We start from the raw sequence: 27396 nt of genomic DNA, 5'->3' as shown, positions 1-27396 counted from the left end.
TGCACTTTTCCGACAGCGCGGCCGTTCTCTGCCAGCCTTTGCTACTAATGTGCTCCCGGAACAGAACGGCAGCACCCGTTCTGAAGTTCTCACACTTGATGTCACTACAGATTTCTGATGTTTCTGAAAATGTAAGATCACGGAGGAGACCCTCGAAGACACCTGTGCTGAAATCTTTAGGCTGGAGCTGTCTGGATTGAACTGAGGTGCGGGGTGAGGCGTGTTTCACGCCTCATCCACAGAGGTCAGCCAGCACTTTTGGACCCTTCATGCCCCAAACAAAAAGTCTATTCTATTATTCAACTGGCCACCTACAAGAGCCCCCAAAGTGTCTTTCCACTGAGCAGGAACCCCCTGCAGCCTCCCTGGGGGTCCTTGCTGAGCTATTCATACAACCCACCATCACGGGGCCCTCAGGCTGAGGCAGGGAGGCCTCCGCCCCATTCCTGGGAGGACCTCTGGGGCCTGACCCCTGGCCTCCGATGGTCCCTCTTCCCCATCGTCCTCCCCTTTCTTTGGGGTGCTCCACCAGTAGGCCTTTCTCACTACTTCCTGTGGCAGAGCGGGTGAAATTCACACCACCCGCCCCCGGTCTCCTAGCTACGCTCCTTTGAAGGATGGATGGCCTCTGTCCCTGTCCGGGTGTCCAGCCTTGTCGTGGGACCTTCGACATTCAAGGCTGTGGTCCCTGGTGCTTCCCCTCTGGTTTCTCCCCGCTTCGGCATTAGCTCTGAGAGACCCTCATCTTGCCGTAGCTGGAGGCCCATCCCTTGGGGACAAGTCAGTCCTCTTCCTTCCCTGCAGGGCAGGGGTGGGGCACAAGCAGGGCCCTTTGGGCCCAGCCCCTCTCCAGCTCACACCCTCCCCAAAACCGCCCGAGCAGAGCACGCCTGTCTCCCTCTCCTGCGGCCCCGGCCTCCAGCACGCCCTGGGCGACCCCCACCATCTGCTTCTGTTTCACACCTCTTTTCGACCTGTCGAGTTCATTGGTGAGGTGCTCCAGGATAAGTTACTTTCTCAGCAGTATTTTCCCCTCTAGTCTCACCAACATCATCTCCCCGCACACAGCCTTTCTGGCTTCCTTCCACGTTCATCTCCCTCTTGAAGGCTCTCTCTGTTCCTTTCTTTTTTTTTTTTTTTTTTTTGCGGTACGCGGGCCTCTCACTATTGTGGCCTCTCCCGTTGCGGAGCACAGGCTCCGGACGCGCAGGCTCAGCGGCCATGGCTCACGGGCCTAGCCACTCCGCGGCATGTGGGATCCTCCCGGACCGGGGCACGAACCCGTGTCCCCTGCATCGGCAGGTGGACTCTCAACCACTGCACCACCAGGGAAGCCCCTCTGTTCCTTTCTTACCCTCCCATCTCACACACAGCCCTCGGGAGCCTAGGGTGACGTTATCAGAGGGCAAGCGGGTGGCCCTGTTTGCAGAGCCTGTCCCTATCCTGGTCATCGTGTCCCTGTCTACCCTGAGTCCGTGCCTGTCCTTGGCCTGGGTGGTATCACCCAGAGGTCGTTCCTCTGCCCTTAGTCCGCCGTGAGCCCCCTTTCCCTCCTCTACCCCCTCCTCCTGAGCACAGGGTTACTGGTGTGGAAACAGTTGCTCTATGTTTCATTAATTTATCTCAGGTCCTGGGAGTGAAAGGCTTTTTACCACGGCATGCAAATGTATGTAAAGTTATATACTTATGCAAAAAAGATATGAACATATGCCTTTAGATTTTCTGGAAAGAAGTCTGATCACTCTATGATTCCCTCCCCTTGTCAACAACATCACTTTGTAATTCCTTATCCCGTCAGCTCACCGCTCCCTTACTATCTGCCCACACTCAGCTCTCTTGTCTTGTGCTAACTCATTATTAATATTAAACACATTATTTCTCTTCTTTCTTTGCCCTGTATGTGAATTTAAACACATCTGTGAAGGCTGAAACTATTAGAAAACTGTCAATTTTCACTGGGGTTTAATTTACATTTCTGTTGTCAAGTCGGACCTTGTATTAACTTTAATACATTTAATACTTTAATGAATACCATCTGCCTCCAAGTCGTTATTGCTTTTTAACAATATTAATGTGTTTGCATTTCTCTGAAATCGTGCCTCTCCTACGAGCTGGGCTGGGCGGTGGCACGTCCTCCCACTAACCCGCCCTAGAAGGTAGCAAACAATCGTTCCTCAGGGAACAAGCTCGCGCCCCGACTGCTAACCGTTCTCCGTGGCCACCGTCAGCCCCTGGTCTCCACCTGTGACACACAACGTGGCTTCCTTCCTTCAAATTGGCTCCCTCCGACTGCCCCTTGGCCCCTCTCCTTCCTCTCTGAGCATCAGGGCTGACGCAGACGCACTTTCCATCCTCTGGGCTTTTTCCATGACCTGCAATCTGCCTGCAGTCGGTTCCTTCCCTTGGAAGCCCCTTGGCTGGTTCTTTGGGATGGTGCTCGCTGCTGCGCTCAGGTCCTTCAAACTCCTTCTAGTCTGACCTCTGACCCTCGCCGTGGCCTTGCGGCCAGGCCTCCTTGGCCCACCCTGTCACTTGCGCACCCCACTCCTGAGAGCCAGGCAGGTGCCAACGCTCACATCTGTTTCCGCCTCCTCTGCCCCGTAAGTCTAGAGCCCCCGACTCTTCCCTTGGACGTCACCTGGGAAAAAGGCGGCCTCTGATCTCCCTGCTGACAATTCGTCTTCACTTAGGGGTTTGCAAAGCAGTCTGGCTGCCACGAGGGTAGAGGCAGGACCTTCTGTGACTCAATAAGAGGTTTCCCTTCCCGTGCTTCGTCTGTGTCTGGGGCTAAGATTATGCCTCTTTATGCACCAAGAGGGTGAGCCAAAGAAACAGAGCTTTCCTGTGCCGCTGGGGTGGGAGGCAGGAAAGACAGGGCTGTGATGTTTCAGGGCTGGGGGCCTGGGTTCCAGGGGCTGCCCCTCCGTGGGCACCAGGAGAGTCGGCAGTACCGGTGGGAGGGGAAGCTGACCTTGGCTGCCGCGGGGCTCCCGCCAGCTGTGGCTGTGGCTGGGAGGACGCAGGCCAGCGGGCATCATTTACGAGGTCACCAAGAAGGAACTGGCCGAGCCACCCTTTGGGACCCACAACAAGCACAGTCACTGGGCAGTTTCGGACCACGAGAATCTGAACTCCTCAAATTTGTAGGCCTGTCGGACTCAATCTGCCTCCAGTCTAGATAGTTTTTGAATGTATCAGGATGCGTGGAGAAGTTTAAGAGTTTATTATTATCGCAATTTTCTCCTGTTGAAACCTCCAAGGCAGCTAATGTCTCCGGGCCAGAGAAGGCTCGGTCGTTGCCCTGGATCCAACAGGCAAGGCCCCTCCATCACCCGGCCCTCGCTCACCAGCTCTCCTCCGCTGGGCCCACTGCTGCTCCTTTCAGAAAGGAAAGCGTCTGGCATTTGGCAGGGAGCTCAGGTGTCTTGACAAGCTCCAAAGGTGAAACAGAAAACTTTCCCGGTGCGATTTTCCTATTTGATCTTTTGTCTCATGTGTTCCCCTTGGGGACGAACAAGAAATACTTCTCTGAATAATTCATAGGCCCCGGGGTAGAAACACGCTGCCTCTTTTTAATAAAAAGGCTGAGTGCTCGGTGTTGATTATACCTCTTCTGTGATACTTCAGCAAAAGCAGGGAGATCTCAAAAGCTCTTTACAGATTCCTCTTACAATAGTGAGACAAAAATGAAAAGCCATGGAATATTTTTAACCAAACAAACTAATGTTTGGATAATACGTAAAATTATTTATAAAGCTGTATTGAACTACAAAATGCTCATAAAGGGAAGTTGAAAATTAAATGATTGTGATTATTACAAGGTCTGATTTATTTTTAAAACTGAAAATGATTGTCTTCAGTTTTCTATTTAATGAGCACCTACTAGGTGCCAGGAGCTCTGCTGGCCTCGTTATGTAAACCATTTCATGTTGTTCTCACAAATGAACTGGGTAAGGAACAGCTCAATGCACAGAAACACCGAGGCTCTTAGAGGTTAAGTGACTAGCCCAAGGTGTCCCGGGGGCAGGGACAGGGCTGAGTTTGAACCCAGATCTGGCTCAGAAGCATACGTTTCCCATGGTTCCTAATGCTGGGCACCTGGGCCCTCTTCTGCTGAAAACCACTAGTTACTGCTCAGCTCCATCTACATTTTGTGATGTTACTGTGAGCAATGGTGAGAGAACAAAGCCTTTGGGACCCTCTGGAGAACATTTTACTTATTGGTTACAAAACCGTATCCTCTTAGCACTGGACAGAAACTCAGAGCCTATCTAGTTGAATATTTTCATTTTACAGCAAGGAAACCGAGTGCGGAGAGCTTATGGGCTTTCCCCAAAGTCAGAGAGCGAGCGAGTGACACGGCAGGGCCAGAATTCTGTCCCTGGACACCTTGTCCGGTGCCCGTTCCTCCACGTCACACCCCCCTGATCATACACGCTGGGCTCCCGAGGGCTGCCCACCTGAAGGACACCTCGGCTGCATTACGGGCTTTTCCCTTCCCGTGGCTCATGAAATCAGAGATGTCCTACCGCTAAGAATGAAATACAAATTCAGAAGCTAAGTCTGGCCGACAGGCCCAGAGAAAGCAGCTTTTCACCCGCTCCCTGGACCCGGTTCATCTCCAAGTCTCCATCCAGACTCTCGCAGGAAGGGGACAGCAGACGGGCAGCTCCTGGGCAGCCGCTGTGCCCCACGTGTGAGTGGTCTAACTGACCCCGCCCAACTGAAACCGAGCTGGTCGGGTGGCCAACTCCCAGGCAAGGAAGGGAGGGGAGCAGTGGGGCAGCCCCGGGCTCCTGGCCGGGCACCCAGAGGAGGGGCATGTGCGGCTTCAGAGCCACCACACCCGTATGCAGTGTGGATGCTGTGGTGACTTACCTGGGTCCTCTGGGCACAGTAGGGCTGCCCCCGTCCTCTGACAGGATGCTCCCACTAGCCAGTGGCCTCCGAGACAGGCTGGGGTCTCGGCTCTCTCAAGGTAAGAGAGCCCCCCAGGAGGTAAAGTGCTCTGACTTCTGTACTGAAGGCTCCCCAAGGTGCGGACACCCCCAAGGTGGCTGCTATAAGCAGCTCGGAGACCAAGATGACAATGACAGTGCCCAGGGCCACAAATATGTCTTTATTAAACCCAGAGCCACAAGGTGGCTTGGACTGCTGGCCGGAGACCGCTGACTCAAAACTCTCCTCTCACACAGATCAGGACCCCCAGGCAGGGTCGCTGAGGCTGTGCGCTGCCGATTCCTACGAGCTCCATTTGCGTAAACTACAACAGGAACGGCGCTCGCTGGCTTTAAGCACCTTGACAGCCTGGCAGCCCAGGTGCATCTGGCCTTTGGAACAGGAGCAGGGTTTGAGGGTCAAGAACTATGTGCTGCTTCCCGGGGGACCCCTGGTCCAGGGCTGGAGGCCCCGCCAGCGCTCAGACTCACCAGCCGCTGCATGCTTTTCACGTGGGTGGGGCTTATGGATAAGGCCTCTTCATACCACCGCCGGGCCTCCTCGATGTTTCCTCGGAGCTCGGCAACCTGGCCTCGCATGTACAGGACGTTGTGGGACATCGGGAAGAGGTTGGCAGCTTCTTGGGTACAGGCTGTGGCTTCTGCCGGCTTCCCAATGCCGATGTAGACATCAGCTGTGAGGAGGAGAGCACAGGCAGATGCTGTCCTGGGCCACTGCCCTTCAGAGGCCCTGGGACATCGCCTCCCCTCCACCACGGGAGTCTGGCAGGGGCCCACCTGGAATACGCAGGGCCCAGAGCCAGCCAGCCTAGCCCCCAACCCCAAGTGGAAACAGCCGCGGGCTGACGGTCCTTCCCGCCCACTGTTCACAGGCACTCGAGTCAAGGCCGTGCGGCCTTGGAGGGGACACTTGTCACCACCGATGAGACGGGAGTGAGGCCTGCCTGGGCCCTGCCCCCCCATTCGGAGGTCACGCATCCTCAGGGCACATCAGGGACACCTGCCCTCAGCTCTGGCAACCACAGAAGAAGGGCTGGATGAACCCAAGGACAGGCAAACCAGAGGGGCACAGCCCCTCACAGGGCAACGGCTCTGCTCTCGGGCTGGTTCCCCGATGCCAGGAAGCGTGACAAGGCCAGCAGGCGGTGCTGCTATGGGCACGACATAAAATCACTGCTCCATCAGACCCTGCCCTGGACCGACCAGGGAAAGCCACTGCACCGGGGGGACTAGTAACTGTGTAACACTGCCGAGCCATCGCTTTCCAAAAAGCAGGAAAATGAGCTCTCCTCCAATCTCAGGTCTCAAGGCTCCCACGCCTCCGTGGAGGGTCCCTAATTGCTCTGCAGCCCTGGCTTCCATCATGCACGTCCCGTGCCCCCAGCCATCCCCAGGTCCGCTCAGATTCCTCATTTCCTTAGGGCCCTGAGGTCACGGCCCCACCGTCTCTCCAATGTAGGGCCTGCGTTGGCTGGATGTGGGAAGACTCTCCCTCCTCAGCCACACCTGTCAAGACCACCACCAAGAGCCCCGCTCAGGTGGCCGCTGTGCTCCGGGCCCACGGACCCCTCCTCCCACCCCCGGGCAGCCCCTTCCTCGCCTGCTCCTGCCCTGACTGCTGGCCTCCACTCCTGGCAGAGAAGGAGGTTTTGTGTCCATATCTCCAAGTTACGTGTATATGCACACATTGTGTATAACGGAAGGCACACGAGAATAGGAATGATAGAAGAACACAATACAAAGAAACAGAAAACGTTGACTTTTTCCCTCACGCCCCTCCCGTCTCTCCTCCAGCCCCTCTGTCCCGCGCAGCCACTGACAGACCAGCCTCCCCAGGCAAAGCTCCGGTGGGGTCACCACCCTGCTGCAAAGCGCTCCTTCCGTTCCTGGGCACCCCTCACCCCCTTCAGTCTTCCCCGGAACGGCCTCTGAGAGGCTTCTGCTGACCATCCCACCTAAAACTGCTGCTCCCCCTACCCCGTCCTGACCCAGCACGACCCAGTTCCTTTCCCTGCTTTCTCTTCCGGCCAATACCAGGCTCACCCTGTCTGTCTCACTCACTGTCTGGGGGGCCCCTCTAGGACATAAGCCACCACCTTCACACTATTCACTGCTGAGTCCCCAGCGACCGGATGAGCGCCTGGCAGTCAGAGCGCAAGAAATGGTTGCGAACGAATGAACGGTAACAGTAATGATACCAGTAGCTAATTATCATCAAACATGGGCTTTGTGCAAAGAAGTGCTCTCATTTCTGCTTTTGTCTGCACAGTGATCCACTAGGTACTATTATTTTATCCCCGTTATACAGACGAGGAAACTGCGGCACAGACAGGCTGAGCAATTTGTCCGAGGTCCCAGGCAAGGTACAGGCAGGCGTGGCTTTGCGGCTGTGCTCTCAGCTCTCTACAGAGAACAGTGTCTCCCCTGCCCCCAGATAACATCCAGACCCCTTTGCCTGGCATCCGGAGCCCGTGGTGACTGTCTCTACCACCCCTACTAACCTGTGTTCCTATTGCTTCCTACACCCACGGGCTCTGCCGTGTTAAGCCGCCGCTGTTTCCCTGGGCTTTTGTTTATTCTCTTGCCTCTGCCCTGATGGTGTCACCCCTGTACCCCCTTTAAAGCCCAGCTCAACGGCCACCACCCCCGGAAGCTACCTCTGACCCCGTCCCACCGCCCCAGCTGGAAGGGGAGCCCAGCCTGGGTATCCCTCTGATGGCTGTGTCCCTAGAGACATTTTGTGAGGGGTCCTGGCTACGCCCCCGGACAGCACGTTCTGCTGACATCCACCCTTCTACCTCCCCACCTCCAGCTTCAGGCGCGGAGACTGGAAATTCTGGGTGGGCAGGGTGTGGTCAGTGTCGATGCCACTGCATGGCCCTCTCCTAAGCACCTCACTTCCCTGGTGACCATAGTCACACCAGTGACTGACTCCTCAGGCCATGAGCAAGCCCGGGGGAGGCACAGACCCACCCTGCACCCCATCTGTGCTTCTGGCCATCAGTCCCCCTCAACAGGGAGCAGAGGTGATGGGCTGGCCCGGGGACCTGCGGGGAGAGGCCCAGCCTCTCAGACCTGGAAACTCGGACACTCACATACAACTGAGCTCTAAGTGTGGCCGGGCCGGCACTGCGCCTGCCTCACGTCCTCCGAGACTCCTCTCTTGAGGTACTTACTGAGCACCTACTACACACGGGGCCTCTGTAGGAACAGAGACCACACGCGTCTGTCCTTCCGCCTGGGCCTCTGCAAAACCTGCCCTCCTGGGAGGTAGACACGCAGGGCTGCCCGCTGTCTTCCAGTAACACGACTCTCTCCAAGCTCCCGCCAGAAGAGTCCGGGGTGTATCTGGCAGTTTCAGGTTCCGGAGCCTGGCGGCTGCGGGGGCAGCAATACAGAATGTTCCTCCCACTGTATGCTGCCTCCTGACTTGCTTCCCTTTGGGGGTGAGTTCGTGTTCATTTCCAAGGTCCCAGGGCTGCCTGTGGGTGGGTGAGACACCACAGGCCCCTCCCATCTAGATCGCTCCGGAATAAAGGCCAACTTGGGAGAGCGGGGACGAAATGATTCCAGAGCTTTGTTTTGCTTTTGATTTTTAAATTTTATTTTATTTTATTTTCATTTATTTGTTTTTTGGCTGCTTCGGGGCTTAGTTGCGGCACGCAGGCTCTTCATTGCGGTGCGTGGGCTCCTCTCTAGTTGTGGCGTGCGGGCCTAGTTGCCTCGCAGCATGTGAAATCCCAGTTCCCCGACCAGGGATCGAACCCGCATCCCCTGCATTGGAAGGCAGACTCCCAGCCACTGGACCACCAGGGAAGTCCCCAGAGGTTTTATAACAAGAATCAAGGTGTATGTTGCAGCAGTGGGGGGAGCCTTGAACACCAACACAACAATGTAGATGACACCCTGTTCTGTGTGGGTCCCCGTGAAAACAAACACGGGACCGAGTGTCTTCTTGGTTCCGTGTCTTCGGCTACAGGTCTGGTGCCTCTCCTCCCTCCTCGTGATGAGGAAACAGACGACGGGGGCTGAGCTGAGTCATGATTGAGAAGGTGGGAGAGAGGATCCAGACCCCCGAGGACTTCTTTGCCGTGCTGTCCAAGTTGTAGGGGCAGGCTCATGTCACTGCTGCGGCCTGTGCTCCCGAGGCAGAGGGGCGGGCGAGTGCACGGCCCGCGCTGCTCCCTGACCCCTCCGTTTTAAGATCAAACAGAAGGACACAGGCGCAACGGGCTGGGGTGATTTTCAAACCATTTCTCCCCAGTGGAGCCTCTTTCCTCCAAAGAGATCTTAAGAGTGGACAGCTGGCCTCCCCTCTTGGTTAGGCCCCCTCTCCGGGTCTCTGAGGCAGCACTGTCTCCACCTTATTCAAGCCCTCCTTCTCCTTGCTATCAGGACTCTAGGGTACCCCGTTGGTCAGCCAGTGTCAGGGGAACATGGAGGGTTCGATCCCTGCGCCCAGGCCTTGTGTGTGACCTTGGGCAAGGCCATCAACTTCTCTGGGCCTGTTCACCTGCCAGGTGGGGCCTGAGGCTGGCCCGTGTCTCTACCAAGAGGGTGGAAGCCTGGAGTCTTGAATGCCTGCATTCTCAGCTTGCTCCTGCGGGCGTGATGCTGGGCTCTGCCCCTGCGACAGCGAGGCCAGCAATTCGGGACGGGTGAATTCGATCAGCTGTGATGCACTGGGAGCCCAGCTGAGGCCAGGAGTCACGATGCATCCTCCGATTCAGCCTCCCTGGGCACAAAGCTGGGAGTGTGATCTCCATCTCACTCCCTGTCTCTTTCTTAACTGGCTCAGAACTCAGGACGTAAACAGAGGTGTACTATTTCCCTAAAGCCTCCAAAAAATGTGATCGGTATTGTCTTTTCCCACTAAAACTATGAGCAACTTCCAGCCACGTCACCTCTGCACCCCTTAGCACAGGACCTAGCACTTAGTAGGTGCTTAAGGAAAGACTGTAGACTAATGGACACTGCTTGCGGGTCAGAGGAAGGCAACCGTCTCTGTGGCCCAGGTCGATGAGGAGTCAAAGGCCAGAGAAGCCACAGCAAGTGATGCTCCCCTGACCCCTTCACCAAGGGCTAAATTCAAGTGAAAACAAAAAAACCACAAAAAAACCCACAAAGGGCCTTTTGAGCTCATTAAGAGATATAAGAGCTTGTACCGAAGGAACAGCAACAGAGAGGGAAGCTGGCTCTGGGAACTTAAAGCTGATCGGCTCCTAACAAGAACACAGTTCAGCGCAGTGTCAGAGCCCCCGCTGCGGGGCGGGCTCTGAAGGGTCACTCTCTGAAGAGGTCACAGGGACAGAGTCTGTCCTGGTCGCTGGCAGCTGACAGCCTCTAACCAAAGGTAAGGTGCCACGCAGGGTCATGGACACTTTCTACCCCTTTCTGAAGCTCAGACTAAGCTCTGGCTGTCCTCTCTGGAATCCCCTGCCTTCTCCTTGCTACCAGGTTACTATGAAAAATGCTGGAAATACCCCTCCACCCCACCCCCGCTTGCAAACCCTCAATGGTTCCCAACTGCCGGTGAATGTAACCCAGATGTTTTTGCTGCCCGTTCTAAACTAGGACCCTGCTACCTTTTCACTCCCTCCGTGCTCCATTCACGGTCTCACCTCCACACATTGGCTCTGCTGTTTCTTCTGCCCAAAGTGCCTTCCCTGTACTGTTGCAGACCCATCACTCCTCACCCTGGGCTCCCGCAAACCTCGCCCTGCACACGACGTCCCCCCAAACCCCACCCTGCACACGACTTCCCCAGATAGGCCTGGGTGCGTCACCCCTCCACTGCCCTGCGTGCTCTGGGAAGTCCCTCACCCCAGGCTGCCCCGTGCTCCCGTGACTTGTGTTATCCCATAGAGGTCACGTCCCTGGAGGGCCGGGATCAAGTCCACTCCCCTGTGCGTTGTGCCTCGCGCAGAGGGCTTTCCGAAATCGTTGGTCAAACCAAGCTAAAGATGGGATCTGAAAAGGGCTGAGCTATAGTGCCAAGGCCCGGGGCCTCTTTCCTCCTCAGTGGTGAAGGGGGCTCCCGATAGGGGGACCTGGAGCGGGATGCACCCACAGCCCCGCACGGGGCCCAGTTTCCTCACTCGTTCATTCACTCTTCTGACACTTGTCAAGCACCTGCTTCACGTCGGCTGCAAGGCTGAGAACCGGCTCCCATTGCCTGCCTTGGGCTCAGGGCTGTTTGGGTCGTGCGCCGTGCAGAGGCGCTGGGCAGAGTGGGGCTGACCAGCCTGGACCCCGCTGGCCAGCTGTGAGCCTGGAGTAGGGCTGCATCTGCCCCTGGAAAGCGAGGAAGCTCTTCTCACCAAGGTGCCTTCAGCTAAGGCACACCTGCTCCCTGGGGCTTAGCCTACCCAGAGGGGACATTCCTGTGAAACTCACACAAAGGAGCCGTGTATGTGAGAGGCGGCCCGAGGGCTGTACCTGTGTGCGAGCCATCAGATCCTCCATTCCACCAGAGGTCCGGCAGAGAGGGATGCAGAAAAAGGCGCGTGGGCCATCAGCTTCTCTTGGTCTTGCAGGCAGCAGGGAGTTATGCCTGCAGACTCGCCGACCCCCCGAAACCATTTCCCTTTCCCCAAACCCTGCTTCCCTAGAGAGAGGAGACTTGGGAAACAACCTTAGCTGGTCCTGGGACAGCCTCCGCCGCGGAGGGCAGGGCAGCGCCAGGGCTGGGCACACGTGTCTGCCGGGAGACAAATGTCTTTGTCTCCACCTTATTCAAGCCCTCCGCAGCATTTCCTACCTGCCACACGCACTTAAAAATCATCATTTTACAATGGGGAGAGGGAAGGGGGCAGGGGCAAGGGAGGGGTAGGGGACTAAGAGGTATGAACTATTAGGTATAAAATGAGCTGCAAGGATATATTATACAACGTGGGGAATATTTTATAATAACTATAAATGGACTATAACCTTTAAAAAGAAATGAAGATACAATGCTGATCAAGAAATCATTATTTTAACAGTTATGGAGTGTCTGACCCCCCCCGTTGAACACTCTCATGCATTTTCTGTGTGACTGTCAAACTGTCGTCATTTTGCAGAGGACGGCACTAGGGTGGTGGGACCAGGATTTCAACTAGTCTGAGTCCAGAACCCAAGCCCTTGATGGTACCGCGCAGGCACCTTCGTAACCCCCCTTGGCTGCCAGGACGCCACGTCTCCCGGTTCCCTCCCGCCTTGCTGACCACTTCCTTTCTGCTGCTTTGGCTTTTCCTCTCCTCCCCAAATTTTGAATGTTGAGGGCTCAGGTCTGGTGCCTGGCCCTTTCCCTTCTCCATCGACATTCTCACCACATCCCTTGGCTTTAAATCCCCACTCGCAACTTGATGTCTCTAGCCCAAACCTCAAGCGTAGACTTGAGTATCCAGCCACCTGCCTGACACCTTCACTGTGGGTCCTCAGGCACCCGACGCTCCCAAGTTCAAGGAGGGCTCTGGTTGCTCTTGCCCCCCCATATCCCCACCCATCGGTTCCCACCACCCAGGCTGCCCGTGGCAGGAAGAGGAATCACCAGTTACCCGCTGGCTCCAGCTCCCAACACAGGAGTCTTCCTTTTCCTTCACCCCTACATCTAACCCATCAACAAGTCCTATCAGTTCTGCCTCGAAAATGCAACTCAGGTATCCCCCCTCTCCACCCTCAGACCAGCCGTTCCCCGCGGTCACACAGACCGAAGTTCCTGACCTTGCCTCCCCACGGCACTGTCTCCCGTTCCGTGCCCCACATTCCTCCAGGGTGATCTTGTAGCAACCTCCCTCTGATCCTTTCATGCTCCCGCTTGCCGTCCTTCAACAGCTTTTCAGTGCTTTTAGGAAGAGATCCTGACCTGGTCACCGGGGCGCTGGCTCGTCTGGCCTCGCCTCGGCCACGTGGTTCTTCCTCTCTAGGCTGCATGCCCTGCGGCCCTGCCATTTCTCTAACCTCAGGGCTCACGTGGCCCACAGGCCTGTCCACGTGTGTCCTACGCCTGCCACATGCTCAGGCCTCCTCCGGTCCTGGCTGGGGAGGACCTCGGTTCCCAGTTCTCCCAGAGCCTACACTGCTGCTCTGGGGTACTCGGCACCGTGGAACTAAGTGCTTCTGCAGTTGTTACGTTTCATATCTGTAAACTCCATGAAGGCAGAGCCCGTGTCCGTCTGCTGACCACTGAGCTCCAGAGCCTCGCCCTGATGACGCACGTAAACAGGTGCTCACAGGTGCGTGCTCCATAGCTAAGCGCCCTCCCTGGGCGGGGGCTGGGGCTCTGGGGCCACACTGGCTGGGTTTGGATTCTGGTTTCTCCACTTACTAGTCATGTAACCTTAGGCAGGTGACGTGAGAGCTGTGTCTTGGTTTTTCCATCTGTAAAATGGGGTGATTAAAGGGTATTTATACCTTATATGGCTATCACAAGGACTAAACAAGTTAAGACACATAAAGTCCCAGGATAAGGTCTGACACATGCACGGTGCTTGGTAAAGGTCAGCTACCTGCAGGTCGTAGACCGTGAATCAAAACCTCCCAGGGCAGCAGAAGGGGCAGGTCTGGCGGGGCTGACCCATGGAGACTGGCACCGTGTCAGGTCAGGCTTGACCCCTGGGTACCACATGTTCCCTCCTGCAAGCACTCCCTGTGCAGTCACCCTCACGCCACCTGTCTGGGAGCTGTCTTCACCTTGTCATGGTGGCCGCGCCACAGGATTACCCTTCAACCCTGCCGATGCAGCCTCCCGGTGGCTGGGAGGAACCTAGCAGGGGGAAGGGCAAACGGGACAGGCCGGCCAGGGCCAAGGAATTTGTGAGAGTATCACAGCTTTACATTCCCAGCAGAAATCAGAAAATCTGATCTTGCACATCTAAGAATAGCCGTTGCTTTCGACGGTGAGAGATGCCAAAGTGAAAGCTATAATTATTAGTAAGTAACAAGCAGAAATTATCCACCTACTGCACAGTCATTTTTAGCTGCCATCCCAGAAGTGGAAATTGAAGGATGGACACCAAGAAGCTGCTTGGCTTGGGAAAGGCCCTGGTTCAACTCTGAATGACTGTGAATGTATGAATTTCCAAAGGCCAGTGATAAGGTGTGCATTCTAAAGAAAACGATGTATGACTCCCAGGGAGATATGTCTCAAGGTGCAACAAACATCAAAGGCTCTAATTCAGCTCACCTGACTCCTGCCCAGTGAGACCACAGAGGAGCTGGTTTCTATTTGGCCTGGGTTTCCCTTCTGCATAACAGAGGAAAAGAACGCTTTGGACCTTCTTTGTAAGATGGTGTTTATACAAATGGCACTAGAAGATACTTGGAACTTCCAGGAAAAGAGACCATAAAAATGGGTAGTTTCTTTCTAAATATCATGTGATACCCAGAGCTGATACCCAATCTTTTGATACCCAAAAGATTGGTAAATGTAAAAAAAAAAAAATTTGGCAAAAATCCCCCAACAAAACCCCAAAACACAAACAAAATTAAAATGGGGGGAAATACTTAGAGCACATATGGCACAAGGCCAATTTCTTTGACACATAATAAGTGCTTACAACTCACAAAGAAAAGCTCGGTATCTAAGAAGATAAATGGGCAGAAGCCGTGAGCAGACAACTGAAATACCATTTTCATCTATCAGATCGGCAAAGATCTTGAGGTCTGATGATTTGCTGTGTTATCAAGAATGTGAGAACATGGGCATTCTCACCTTGTTGACTGGAATGCAAACTGGCACAATTCTGTGGAAGGCAATGTGACAAAATTTACCAAAATTAAAGAGTACGCACCCTTTGATCCGTCAATTCCACTTTGAGGAGTTTACCTTACAGGGACGGAACAATCTATAGACGGCTACTCATTGACCCATCGTCTGTAGCAGCAAAATACTAGAACTAATCTAAATGTTAGTCAGTGGGCTACTGGTTAAATTACGGTAAAATCATACAGTGGATTTGCTCTCTGACGTGCCGACGGGCAATGGTCTGCAGCGAGTGTTATACCCCGGCGGGGGTGCACACACTAACGGTGGCTGCCGTGGGGGAGTGTGACTGACACTCGGGTTGGCAGGAAGCCTCTCATTTCACATCTCTTGTGCCTTTTGAACTGTGTAGCATGTGCGTGTATTATTTTTTCAAAAATAATTTAAATAAAATTGTCACATGGGTCCAAAAAAACCAAACAACAAAACATGTACAACCCATGCCAGTTGGCCACCAGGTACCCTGTGAGGAGCCTGAGGCCCTGGGGTCAGAAGCGTCCAGGAAGGAGGAAGAGGTACAGCGGGAAGGGGTGCCCAGGGCGTGGGTCCCACCACACAGGACGGGAGGGACCCCGGATGGTCAAGCATCCCTGGACTTCCTGGGTCTGTGCTCCCCACTGGGCCTGTGGCTGATGTCCTCACAGAGCAGCCAGAGGCTCCGGTGTCCCAGTCATGATCTCTTTGCCACTCAGATGACACACAAGTGGCTCAGGGACCTGCTCATATAATAGGCTGGAAATCTGAGGTCGTCTCAGAGTGGCCTTACCTGCCAGCCTCAAATCTGGGGCCACCTCCAGCACGGGCCTCCACCACAAGCTCCCACTACACTCAGATCATCAGCAAAAACAACCAGGAGAGAAGAGACCCGCAAACGCCACAGAAACACCATGGCCTTGGGTGTGAGGCCTTGATCTAGTTTCTTCCAAAGCTTGCGGCATTTACAGAATCTGGCGGTATTGTTAGAGCTGACGATGGACGCAGATGTTACCTGGTTTCCATAAGTTGTCAAAAAATGTGAGTCACTTTTAGTTTGCCACCCAGAGCAGTAAAGCTCAAACCACCTATGGTAAAACCTTACAGTTCAGTGGAAGCTTCTTTTATGAATTCCTTCTGAGTTTACCTCTTCAAAGACCATATTGAATATACGATACCATTCTAATCTTGACTCAAAGTCAGTGCTTTGAAAGAGTCAATATAGCACCAATCCTATAAAGATTATAATTTGCTTCACTCATTCATACTATATAAGCGGGACTTACATTCTGCCTGGAGTTTAAGGCAAGTATGATATTCCATTTCCAGAATTCAATCCCACCAACTCGTAGAATGTTAAAAGCCACACGCGTTAATAGCAATGAGAGCTTTATTCTGTCCTATAGGCTATGGCAATGAGAAAGGGATGTCACACGATTGATAAAACTTCAAGGATAACTCCAAAAGGAATCTTAGCTGCCGGGTTCTTCAATGTTCTAATAAGCAGCTACAAAATTTCCTCCCGAGTCATGGTGGGTCACGTCGAGGAGCAAAGCCTGGATAACTGAGGGAGGGGCAGCAAGCCACTGGGCAAAGCGGTCCTGGGACTCAGTGACCCTCACCAAGGTCATTAGGTTTTCCGAGCCACAAGCAAGAGAATGCCTGGGAGGTCAAGGGAGCTGCTTCCAGCCTAGAAGGATCACCTTCTGCCCTTGTGGTTTCCTAGACATTGACCCTTTAAAAACTCAACTTCATGCCCATTTTGAAGGACAACTCTGCCCCTCTACTAGCCCTGCAGGTTCGGCCAGTCTCACCTGGCCTGGACACTAAAGTGAACCCCTTCTCTTTTTGTTCTTTGCCGTCACTGCTCACGAGGATGACTGAGTAGGACAGGCACCAGGTCCTAGACTGGGGACCAGCTTTTCTTCAAGAGAGCCACAGAGGAAGGCATGACTGCTGTTCCCGGGCCCTTGAGTCAGCCTGTCTAGAACCCAGCAAGAGGCTGAACGCTGGCCAGCATCTGCACAGGAAGAACAATCAGCACGTTCGTGAATCATCCCTCTTTTGTATTTCTGCTTAGAAGAACATAATTTGTTAATTTACAGTGGTTGTTTTGGCTCAATTAAAGATGCCAACACGGGAGCGGCTGACTGAGCTCGGCTCTGGGACATGCCAAACCTAGGTAAATCCAATTGTGTTTCTTACACGAAGGTTCCAAACAAGGTTGGACATCATACAATTAGCCTTGGCAAAAAAGGGGTAAACAGATGGCCAGTGGTGGGTAATAAGCACTTCTGCGGCCAAACCTGGGCTTTTGCCGTGCACCCTGAGAGTTGAGCCTGGGAAGGCCTTGCAGATCAAGGGGTAAAACTGGAGAAACAGAAGTTATCTTTCCTATGTAAGCACATCAAGAGCCGCCATTTGCTCTGTATGGTGGGATTCCCATTGCTAAATGTCTGCAGGCTGCACAATAATGTGGCGATTCCCTAGCTATGCAGAAGCAGCCGTGTGAAACTGGGGGAGGGGCAGTCACACCTGCCTTCTGGGCTAGTTTCCAGTCCGGCAGCTGCTGGTACCTGCCTCGCTCTCTGAGGATTACCAGGAGCGCCGTCAGAAGTGGCAGCTCGGACATCCAAACGCTGTTCCCCCCGTCCCCTCGGCTTAGATAAAGACATCTGTGTCATCAGGACACCTGGCCCCTCTCCCAGGGTCTCTTAGACTTCACCACCAGGGTGTGCCAGGCACTGTGCTCACCAACCCTAGGAGACGATGCTATTGACCCACCATACGGATGAGGAAACCGAGGCTGAGAGGGGAGGCTATCACCTCCAGCCCATGCAGCTGTTGGTAAGTAGCAGAGCTGAGGCTCCACTCCAAGGCTGCAGGACTGCCAGACCTCCGTCGGGTCTGGGACACCACGCTCTGCTGTCCCCCTCAAAGAAAGTCTGGGGTGTAGATCTCTGGCCCCTGCGACAGCATAAACCCTGCGGCCCAGGCCGCAAGCTCCCCTCTGGCAGAGCGGCAGGTGGGCGTGGGGTTGAGGGGCGGAGCGGTACCTGCGTGGAGCCAGATCTGCGCCAGCGTCATCCAAGGGTGTAGCGGGCCCTGCTTGGGGGCACTGCTCTGCAGAGACGACGCCACTTCCGACAGTGCCTGCTCCACTCTGGAGGCTGCTACCGACGTGGCGTGGACAGAGCCTGCGGGAGGGTTTCGGGAAGACGGCATCAGAGGTGGAAGGACAGACCCAGAGCCAGCCACCGACCCACACAGCCAGCCGTCCCCCTCACACACAGGCACGGGTTCAAGACGTACACACACCCCTCCCTCACAATGTTTCTGAGGTTTACGGTCCTTACTGTCCATACAGTCACTATGGCCTGGCACCTTAGTTTCTGTCCGTTGCTTTAGTTCGTCTTTTAGTCAGGACAGAGCACACGCTGTGCAGATGCTCCGTCCGGGAGCTGAGTCGAGCGCAGGCTGAGTGTCGGGGCAGGAGAGGCACAGCTAGCCACGAGGCCGTGACACGCTGCTGAAACTTCGCAGACGTGAAGTACTACGAAGGGAGGTGACAAAGCACCCCCGCCTGGGCCTGAACCTAGAAACTACCTGGGGGGCAGGGGGAGGAACCACACTTGCCTCCTGGGGCAGGATTTGGCATAGATGGAGCCCATTCTCAAGACAAACCCAGCAACCGCCCGTTTCATTCCCTGGCCTTTGAGGGATCTGGAACCGTATTCTAGGACATGCCTTAAAAACTGTAGACAAAGCACAATTTGCCTGCTGTCTAAGCAGGTGTCTATCACTAAGGCTAATACTAGACTCGCCGAGGACAGGTTACGGCAAAGGGGCCCGGAGCTCAGGAGCTGCACCCGCCTCACTCCTCTGTAGAAGCTACTGTCCTGAGAACTGGGGGAGGCGGCAGGCTGAGCACATTCACCGGCCAAAGGGCTTCTATTCAGAAGTCCGATGAGTCAAATGACACACTCCTCTCCACGCTGACCCTCGGGAGGTCCTGGCGATTGGAGGCCACCTCCCCAAACAGGGGCTCTTTCCCCACTTCTTTCCAACATCCGCTCTTGGAGGAATGGTTTCAGAGCTGAGAGCGGGAGTCTCGGTTATTTCAAATTTAAAACCGGTGATATTTATATTCACTGGCAACATTCTTAACTTATAACGCATCGTAAAGCGTAATACGGAGATAAACGTTCCAGCGCCTTCAGTGGTAACTATCGACTTATCGTGAGGTTGAAAATGGTGATGATATAGAGAGATAAATGCTGACTACTCAAATAAATTTCACTCTGGGTAAAATGAGACTGTGAGCATAAAAATAATTTCTGTTGGGGCTTTGAGATGCACCAAGTTGGTCCTTTTTATGATAGAAAAATATTAATCTAGAAATGGGAAAGTATATTCTCAGTAAGGCACAAAGGGCCAGCAACTTCTTGCAGTTAAACATCAGAGATTGTCTCATTGAAGTCACAAATGACATAAGAATGCCTTCTATTTTCATGAATATTTAAGGAAGAAAGCTTCTAAAAGTTCTAAACAGTGAATAAGACGTGAAAGATTTGAAAAGAGGAAAGCACAAAGTTATTATTTTCAGACTATACGATTGTATTTCACGAAGACAAAATCTGGAAATTAACTGATCTGAAAAAAATTTTTTTTTAAATAAAAATTCATGTATTCATTTTTAAGACTACCTGCGGCAATAGACTGGCCATCCATATTCCAACACAAAGGAAACATGGATTTTTCTAAATACACTCAAATCCTTCAGTGGGGTGGGGTTGGTGGAGGCAAAATGCAGGAGGTGGATGGGAACCAGACTGGGAATCCAGCGTCTGTGGATAATCCACACACAGCGCCCACGGGGAAAAGCATGAGGAGGGCCTCTGGAGAAGGACCAGTGAGTCCTCCAGTGAGCGCTGCCGTGCAAGGAGGATCTCGAGGCCCAGTTCAGAGGCACTGATCGATATCATTATGATCCAGGAGAACTGATGAAGTTCAGCTAAGAACTGACCTTGCTTAGACAAAGTGTGTGGGACTACCTAAAAAAACCCCAAACAGCAAAATGATTAAACTGCTGTTGATTTTTTTGGTCTTGTTTTGTTTTGAACCTTTTTATGGAAAAATCAATGCTTTAACTTTGATAACAATGATTTGATGTCGTTTCCCTGAGACTTTCAATAGCAACTATTAGTAAATAAGTAAGGTTGTTGTTGCTACATTCTGACATTATCAAGCCGACTCACCTCCTCACTGACTACCTTCAACAGTGGTTCTCAACTTTGACTTCGCATCAAAATCACTTAGGGATTTAAAAAAATCATATGCCGTAGCTACAGCCCAGACTGACCGAATCATGGACCCTAGGGGTGGGACCAGGCATCTGTTTGTTAATAGCCCAGGTGGTTCCAATGTGCAGCTAAGGCTGAGGCCCCTGACCTGGGGAGAGAGGAAGCAGGTGTTATTAACTGACATGTGGTCAAGAAAAGCCTGCAGGCGTCCTCTACACAGGCCAGCCAGCCTGAGCTGTCCTGCTTCCCTGCAGCCCAACAGTCTGGGGAAAGAGTATCGGGAAGATCTTGTCCTTTAGGACGGAGGTTCTCAGAAACCTCTCGGTCTCAGAATCCCTTAGGAGTCTGCAAATTTATTGAGACCCCTCAAGAGATCTTGTTTACACGGGTTATATCTATTGATATTGACCCATGAGAAGTCGAAACTGAGAAATGCTCAAAATATTTAGTTATTAATTCATTTTTCAAAAAGAACAATAATAAACTACCGCTCTAGAAAACTCCCACACATTTTCTACCAGGTTCTCAGGCTCCTTTGCTACAAGGACTTGTGAGTTTTGGAGGTGCTAATTCTGTTTTTTTGGATTAACTGTTTGGTTCACAAATGCACTCGTCAGAACTAATGTCAAAGTCCTTTCTCTTTGTGGTATCTATATACAACTAAATCAATTAATGCTTCACATAATCATCTGTAAAATAACAGATTTTAAGTTATTATTACAATCAATGTTTCACTGTGAATAAGGTCTGGCAATGATGATGATGATGATGCCAGCAGTGGTGATTAGCGGCTTCAGTGAACGTGGCCTGTTTCAGGCACTCTGATTTGCACTTTACATATATTATCTCACTTAACCTTTAAACAATTCTTTGAGGCAGGTAACACTGTTACCTGCATTGTTTAGATGACAAAATTGAGATTTTAGTGAGTATCTTACCCAAAGTCATACAGCCAGCAGGTGGCAAAACCAGGACTCAAACACTATCCTAACTCCGAATCTAGCCTCTGAATCCAGCCCTGATGCCACCTCCACCGGGAAGGCTGCCGTGAGCCTTCTGTTTCTTCTCCCTACCACCCTCGTGTAAAAAGTTAGGCCTCGGGTCCTCAGTGCCCCATCTCCCCCTGTGGGTATGGTTATCACTGTACAGACCACACTGTTTTATGTAAAAAGTTGATGTAACTGTCTCTCCTCCGAGACTGGGTGGTTCTGGAAGACAGGAACATGCCCTCCATTGAGGTATTTTCAGGGGCTAACAATGCCAGGCCCACGCAATGTACTTGGTAAATGCTTGCAGAATGAGTGAATGATGAATCAATGAATGGAAGAATGAGTACTGTCAATACACACATCACTGTGTGAAATTTAGAAGAGTGGCCCCTCTTTGGGGAAGCACGTCTGGGTGCCCTACTGTCCTTCCCTAATGGCTCAGAGGCCAGAACCTTCCCTGTCTCAAGGGGCTTCTCAGCATGGCTGTGCTCACTTCCAACAACCCGGACTAAGAAGCACAGTGGTGCACAGCTGGATTAACACTGTACTCACCTAGGGGCTTCCCAGATCTAACATAACTAACCTGCTTAAATAGGGAGGGTAACTGAGGTCCGTCAGAAATAACTGTTTCCTTCCTAGTCGATCCCTTTTCACACACACCTCACAGGGGCAGAGACCCTTCAGGTTCTGAACTGGGGATGGATATTAGGGCATTCAGTACTCATTAATAATGGTAGGTGACTTATGATAATGGTAAAATTATTTAATAGTTAATGTCTACTCTTTCTGGCAATAGCACAGTATATCAAATTCTTCCACTGGGTTAGAATTTGGAGGAAAAAAGGGATAAACATCATTATGAATCAGAATGGATATATATCTGATTACAAATAATCAAAACAACCTGTAACTTAACTGTTTCATAGGATTGAAAATGGTAAGTGGCAAAACAGATTTTGATTTCTGTTGGTAACACCTAGAAATGCTAGTTCTAACCCGCCTATCTTTACAGCAACCCCTTTCTCACCAAAGCAAATGTCCTCCTACAGCGTGCATGGGGGTTAAGAGGATTATTCCCCTAAGGGAAATGGACAAATTGAGGCTTGAGAAAGGAATTAGAGGGAGGAAGAGAAGACATATTTCTAATTTGAAATCCAAGACTCTGGAGAAACAAGCTTCCACATAATCAGGTTCGACAGGTAAGCCAGCAGATGTGTCTGGCCACTGTACACCTCTTATTTATCACGTTAATTTGAGAAGCGCTTATCCCTGTCGTAACCCTGAGAGCCGAGCAGCCACCAGGTCCCTCAGTCACAGGGCACAGTGGCTCTGAAAAGCTACTGCAAAACCAACTGAACCGACAGCTGACACAGGCAGGTGAGAGCACGCCCTAACATCTGGCCTAGGTTCTGTAACCTGACTGCCCCAGTGGTCCAGAGGGCATAAGATGCCCCGGAGCTGAGGAGACCTGAATTTCCTCCCAGCTAGAGGCCCAAGAGGAAATGTTATCTCGGACACCTGATACATAGGCAAAATGCCACTTGAAGAATTGTTCTGATCCCTACATCTGGGGTCTTTATCTGAGTCCCCCCTCCCCCCCGGACCACTGTCTGGGTGGGGTGGGGGACAGGGGCAGCGAAAGAGAGGCCCCAGGAGCTGCAGTGGAGAGTCATCTCCCCATGGGCTGAGGGGCCAGGAACCCAGGCCCCTGACCTCAGGAAGCTGAGTCCAAGCTCAGCTTGGAGGATGTCTGCCCCACATTCCTATCATTTGCTGAAGCCTGTGGAGAAACCCTGCCACAAGTAGGATGCCGGGCACAGCCAGGTCAACTTGCTGTTGCAGTTGAAGCCTTCCCAAAAATCCTTTTCCAAAGCACACTACACCCGCGGTCAATTTCACACAGACCTCAAATGTGGCAATCACACGTGGACCCTATTTCAATATCTAAGGCTCATCATTCAAAGGGATCTCAGAGCCAATAATTCTGTGAAGCAAAGGGCTCAATAAATTATGTGGCCTAGTTATGTTCCATCACCTGTATTTTCACAAGCAGGGTCACTGAGTGCATGGCATGTATTTATATTCTAGCTACCCTTTTGGCTGTTCTGGTCGCATTATGTAAGCTGCTATGGTCTGAAGGATGTCCACCTTCCCTGTCCCCTCATATCTTCACAGCATGTAGAAGATGAACAGGTCTCAGATGCAGCCCTGCTGCCTGCTGACTTGGTGAGCAACACGGTTCAGGAACAACAGACAGCTATGTTACTTGATGTGCGAAAAGAATCCTCTACCAAAGAGACATCAGGAGGCACATCTCACAGGTGTTTGCTCAGGATTCAGGCTGCTCTTTGCTTCCCGGCCCTGGAGAGTTAACTCGGATGCCTCCTATGCATGAACGTGAGACAACGTAGAGCACGTGGCCGCGCCCCAAGTTCCATCTCTCTGCTTGTCACCCACATTCTTTCTGCCTGATGCCGCCGCAGCAGATACTTGCCCTCCCCACGTTTTTCTGAAAAGAAACCAAGTGTGCAGAAACTACCCACCGCTAATAAATCTCTGTACTTATTTTCCCTCAGTCCTGAAGTGATTCCATCGTATCTGTCAGTAGAGTTTATTCAGCTTCCGGTTCTTAGAAGCTGTGCCCCCCAAACAATGAAAGAATTAAAGAAAAGAAGGCGCCCCTCCCCCCTTTAAAGACCCTGCAAACTGAACAACGATCTGAGTGACTAAGCATTCTGCCCCAGAGCTTTGCTTAAAACTCTTCGTTTTTAACAGGAAAAGGATGCCTGTTTCTCAAGATAGGGCTTGCGCATAAATCAGTGCAACACTGCGGACTGCTGGCAGCCCAGTGACCTCACACCTGGCCCCTGTGCTCTAAGAACCCGAACGTCCTTGGACCCGAGGAGACAGTGCTGACTGTCTCTTCTTTTCTGAGGCGAGAGGAGAGATGCGAGCGTCTGCTCTCACTTCAGCACTCAAATTAGGCATATTTTTCTCTGTACCTTAAAAACATGAGCCATTTTCCTCCACTCCCCACCCTGCCAACCCCGGGCGAGGACAATTCCTATCTTTGCTGGAGGCGGTCCTGCCTCTCAAGGAGGCTGATCTGGGGGTGGTGGGCTCTTCACAGCACGCTGTCAGAGATCCCCCTTCCACATTCTGATCCCTCGAGGGCTGCCCCCTGCCCTCTGCACAGCATGTCCACCCACGTGATGGGGCCACGGGGCTGGGGCGGATTTAGGGGCCACTGCTGGGTCTATCCAACTCCCACCGACTATGGGGCCTCTTGGTTGTGGGTCCCGCTGATAAATAGCTCTGGAGGTCATTCTAGTAGATACTTTCCTTTGTTCACTGAGTGAAAAAGGAGGTTAAGATAGCCAAGGAAATCTGGACAGCCAACCCACGGTCCCAAGACGAGATCACAATTTCCAAATGACTTTAACAGAACATCAAGCACAGCTGAAACCTGACGGGATGTGCCTTCTCTTGAAAGGGGAACGTCCTTTCCAGGGAAAGCTTTAGGGAAGGATCCCCCGAAGGCAGGGGTATGTGGTCACCAGCGGGCATGCGGGGCTGGCCTGCGTGCTGCTGCTGGGGGCTGGCGGAGCTAAGCGGCGCACATGCAGGGAGGGGCCCGCCGTGAGGGTGAGCCGGGAGACAGCAGCTTCCGGAGGACTGCACAGGGCAGAGGCTACCCACCTCCTCAAACCCTCCCCCGTGCACAGCCATGAGGCCGTGTCTCTGGAATGAAGTGTCCTTCCGCCTGGGAAAGGCTTTTGTCTCTGATGCAGCTGATGGGAGAAGCCTCCCTGGCTCAGGCCGTAGTCTAATTGCTGGTCACACACTCAACTTCTCCCCGAGTGCCATTTATTATTGACTTGTCCATCTCCTAAAATTCCAACCGACCTTGTTTAAAGAAAGACACCCCAGAACTACTTAAGGAGAATTAATTTTAATTTAATTAAAATGGCAAGAAAAGGTTTATACTTGAATCATTAGGACTGAATGTTTTAAACTGCCACTCCTCGAAAGCAGTGGGGTCATCACTAGAGTGATTTTTTGGTCACATATAGGTGACAAAGATGACTTTATTCTATTAAGCAGTAGCAGAGGGTGAAATTCACCACCTGACTAGTCACTTCCTGATCATGACAGATGTTTCTGAATGTTAGAAAAATGCGAAGTCAATAATACAACGCCAGCCACCGTGGAAGGAGACAAAACGACTACCTTGGCTTTATTTCTCACCTGAGTTCGTTTGAGAGGTGTGTTTTCTCGTTAATGTCTATTCTCGTGTCCTGGTTCCTAAAGAGAGCCGCGGTGTCACCAGAATCGGTGATATGAAAAATGAAGCTGAGCACCCAGTTAGCACGTTCTTGGAGAGAAGAATAAAACCTCAACCCACACTTCTCTCCAGAAGGATGACTGCTGGGGCGCTCGCTGCTGGGGGCGCCTGGGATCCTCAGGTTTCAGGAGTGAGGGCAGCGGGGCGGGGGGCGGGGGGTGGGGGGGGTCCTGGCGGCTGCGTTCCAGTCCGGCTCTCCCCATCTGGCCGGTCACTGCCCTCTGGAGGCCACAGAGTCCAGGCTGCAACTTGGGGAGCAAGGCACCTGGCCGAGGTTTGAAATCAGGATCAGCTACCGGCAAACCCCAAAGGTGTGTGTGAACAGAATAATTAGTCGACTAAGACCTTTACAGATGAGGATGCTGAGGCCAGGAAGGTTAAATGAGTTGCCTGGATTCCTCTGCAGAACCCAGGTTTCCTGACCCTCGAGAGACTTGGAGCTGTTTTTATGGAAGTAGTTAAGTCCCTTGTATAAATATGTCAAGCCTCCCTTTAACATATTTGAAGGGAATTGCTTAGTCTGCTTTAAATTCTGGTAGAAGTAGTTTAAGTTTTATGATGTCTGATTAGCTTATTTTAGGAAAACGAATTATTAGAATTGTTTTCTATGAGCAATAGTGGTTGAACTGGAAAGGAATTTTAAGATTCAACTAGTTCCCTCTACCTCAGATTTACAGATGAGCCACACTGGGGAGGCTGGACGTCTCACACTTTTGATCAGCCCCCGTGGGGTTGCTGACCAAGCCACTGCACGCCCCTACTTGGGCATTCTTTCTGCAATGCCTTCTTCTGTAGTCCTTCCCAGACAAGTGCTGCCTCCTCAGTGTTTACACCCGAGCTGCAGAAAGCATTAGAGGGCCTGGGAGGGCTGGTCCCCAGCGGGAGGGGTGAGCAAGCTTCAGGTCCAAGCCATCTCAACATTCCTGATCAACGGCCACAACACACACTGCATGGTGGGGTCAGCGTGATTCTGGAGACCCTCAGAAAAGTTAACAGATAGATCGGTAAACTACTTACTAACTGAAAAAAGGGAGGGAAAACCATGAAAGTATACTTCTGGAGAGTTGCCTTGGAACAACAAATCAAACCAAAAATTAAAACCAAGAAACAAACATTTGAAAAATCAAAATTAAGGCTAAAAAAGCAAATGGAGTTCTAATAACCTTCCAACCGTAAGTCTGGCTGTCTGGAATCAGATTTCAATTCAATAGTGACATATGTTTTTCCACTAACAATGATTTTTTCTTTTTTTTTTAAAGCAAAGAAAGGCCAACTGGGCATTCCCCTCCACGTTTAAATGTTCACTCAGCACATGAAAGCTGACCAATTCATGTAATGTGTTTTGTTTCCAGGGCAGGAAATTCCAAAGGGAAGGGAAAAATAATCAAACGAGCAGTTTTCAGATCTTTCCACACGTTAACCCTAATCACGATTCCAACCGTTTGTAGGGCTGGGCTAGCTTTCAATCCTGTGAAGTAAAGGACTGGAGGGAGAAATTCATAAAACTTCAGGTCTTGGCTATCTGTCCTAAGGGAAAGAGTTGGGATTCAAATTCATTATAATTTTAATCAAGAAATTCTACATTTACTAGCAATGTATGTTATGTTTTCCCTTCTCTAACTAAATGTTGGATTTATGGGGTGGGGGGAGGGGAACAGTCTTACTTAAAACACCTGGTTACTGGCTATGCACTCCCTAAGGATGGAAGATGACTCAGAGCTTCACAGAGAATAAACAACTGAGCACTGCTTGGTACATATTACGTTCAGCAGAAAGCCCAGTGGGTGCTCATCGCCCTAACAATTTGCTAATTAATCTGATATAAGGTGCCCCACCAGAAGAGTCTGGACTTCAATCTTCAGAGGTTTAAAGGGACACAGGGCTCCTTGGGATGCAACAAGATAACTACTGGCAGGATGTGGAGGTAGGTGGGTTCATTGTGCAAACGAGAAAGGATGGGGCAGTGGGAACATCTAACATTATTCTAGAACAGTAAGATCCCATTTTAAGACCCCAGAAAACTGGGCAAAAGTCAGTGTAATAAACAATTTTTTCTGGAAAAACCAAAGCAGAAAAAAAAAAA

The 27396-nt window shown here is 51.9% G+C and overlaps 1 protein-coding gene across 4 annotated transcripts in view; it reads right to left on the bottom strand.

Moving 5' to 3' along the window:
- The window catches only part of TTC7B (tetratricopeptide repeat domain 7B), a 237585-nt gene that overhangs the window by 25589 nt on the left and 184600 nt on the right, over positions 1-27396 (bottom strand). For 2 of the 4 annotated variants that reach the window (XM_082647696.1, XM_082647699.1), the window contains 3 exons: positions 26331-26381; positions 17733-17873; positions 5430-5632 (listed from right to left, as the gene is read on the bottom strand). In XM_082647696.1, the coding sequence (XP_082503822.1) occupies positions 5430-5632; positions 17733-17873; positions 26331-26381 (395 nt within the window). The remainder of the gene's footprint in view (positions 1-5429; positions 5633-17732; positions 17874-26330; positions 26382-27396) is intronic. The other 2 variants (XM_082647697.1, XM_082647698.1) reach the window with 1 other exon arrangement.

Source organism: Grampus griseus (genome assembly GCF_964374135.1).
Source record: "Grampus griseus genome assembly, chromosome: 2".
NCBI lineage: Eukaryota > Metazoa > Chordata > Mammalia > Artiodactyla > Delphinidae > Grampus > Grampus griseus.
This window is presented reverse-complemented; position numbering and strand designations above follow the sequence as displayed.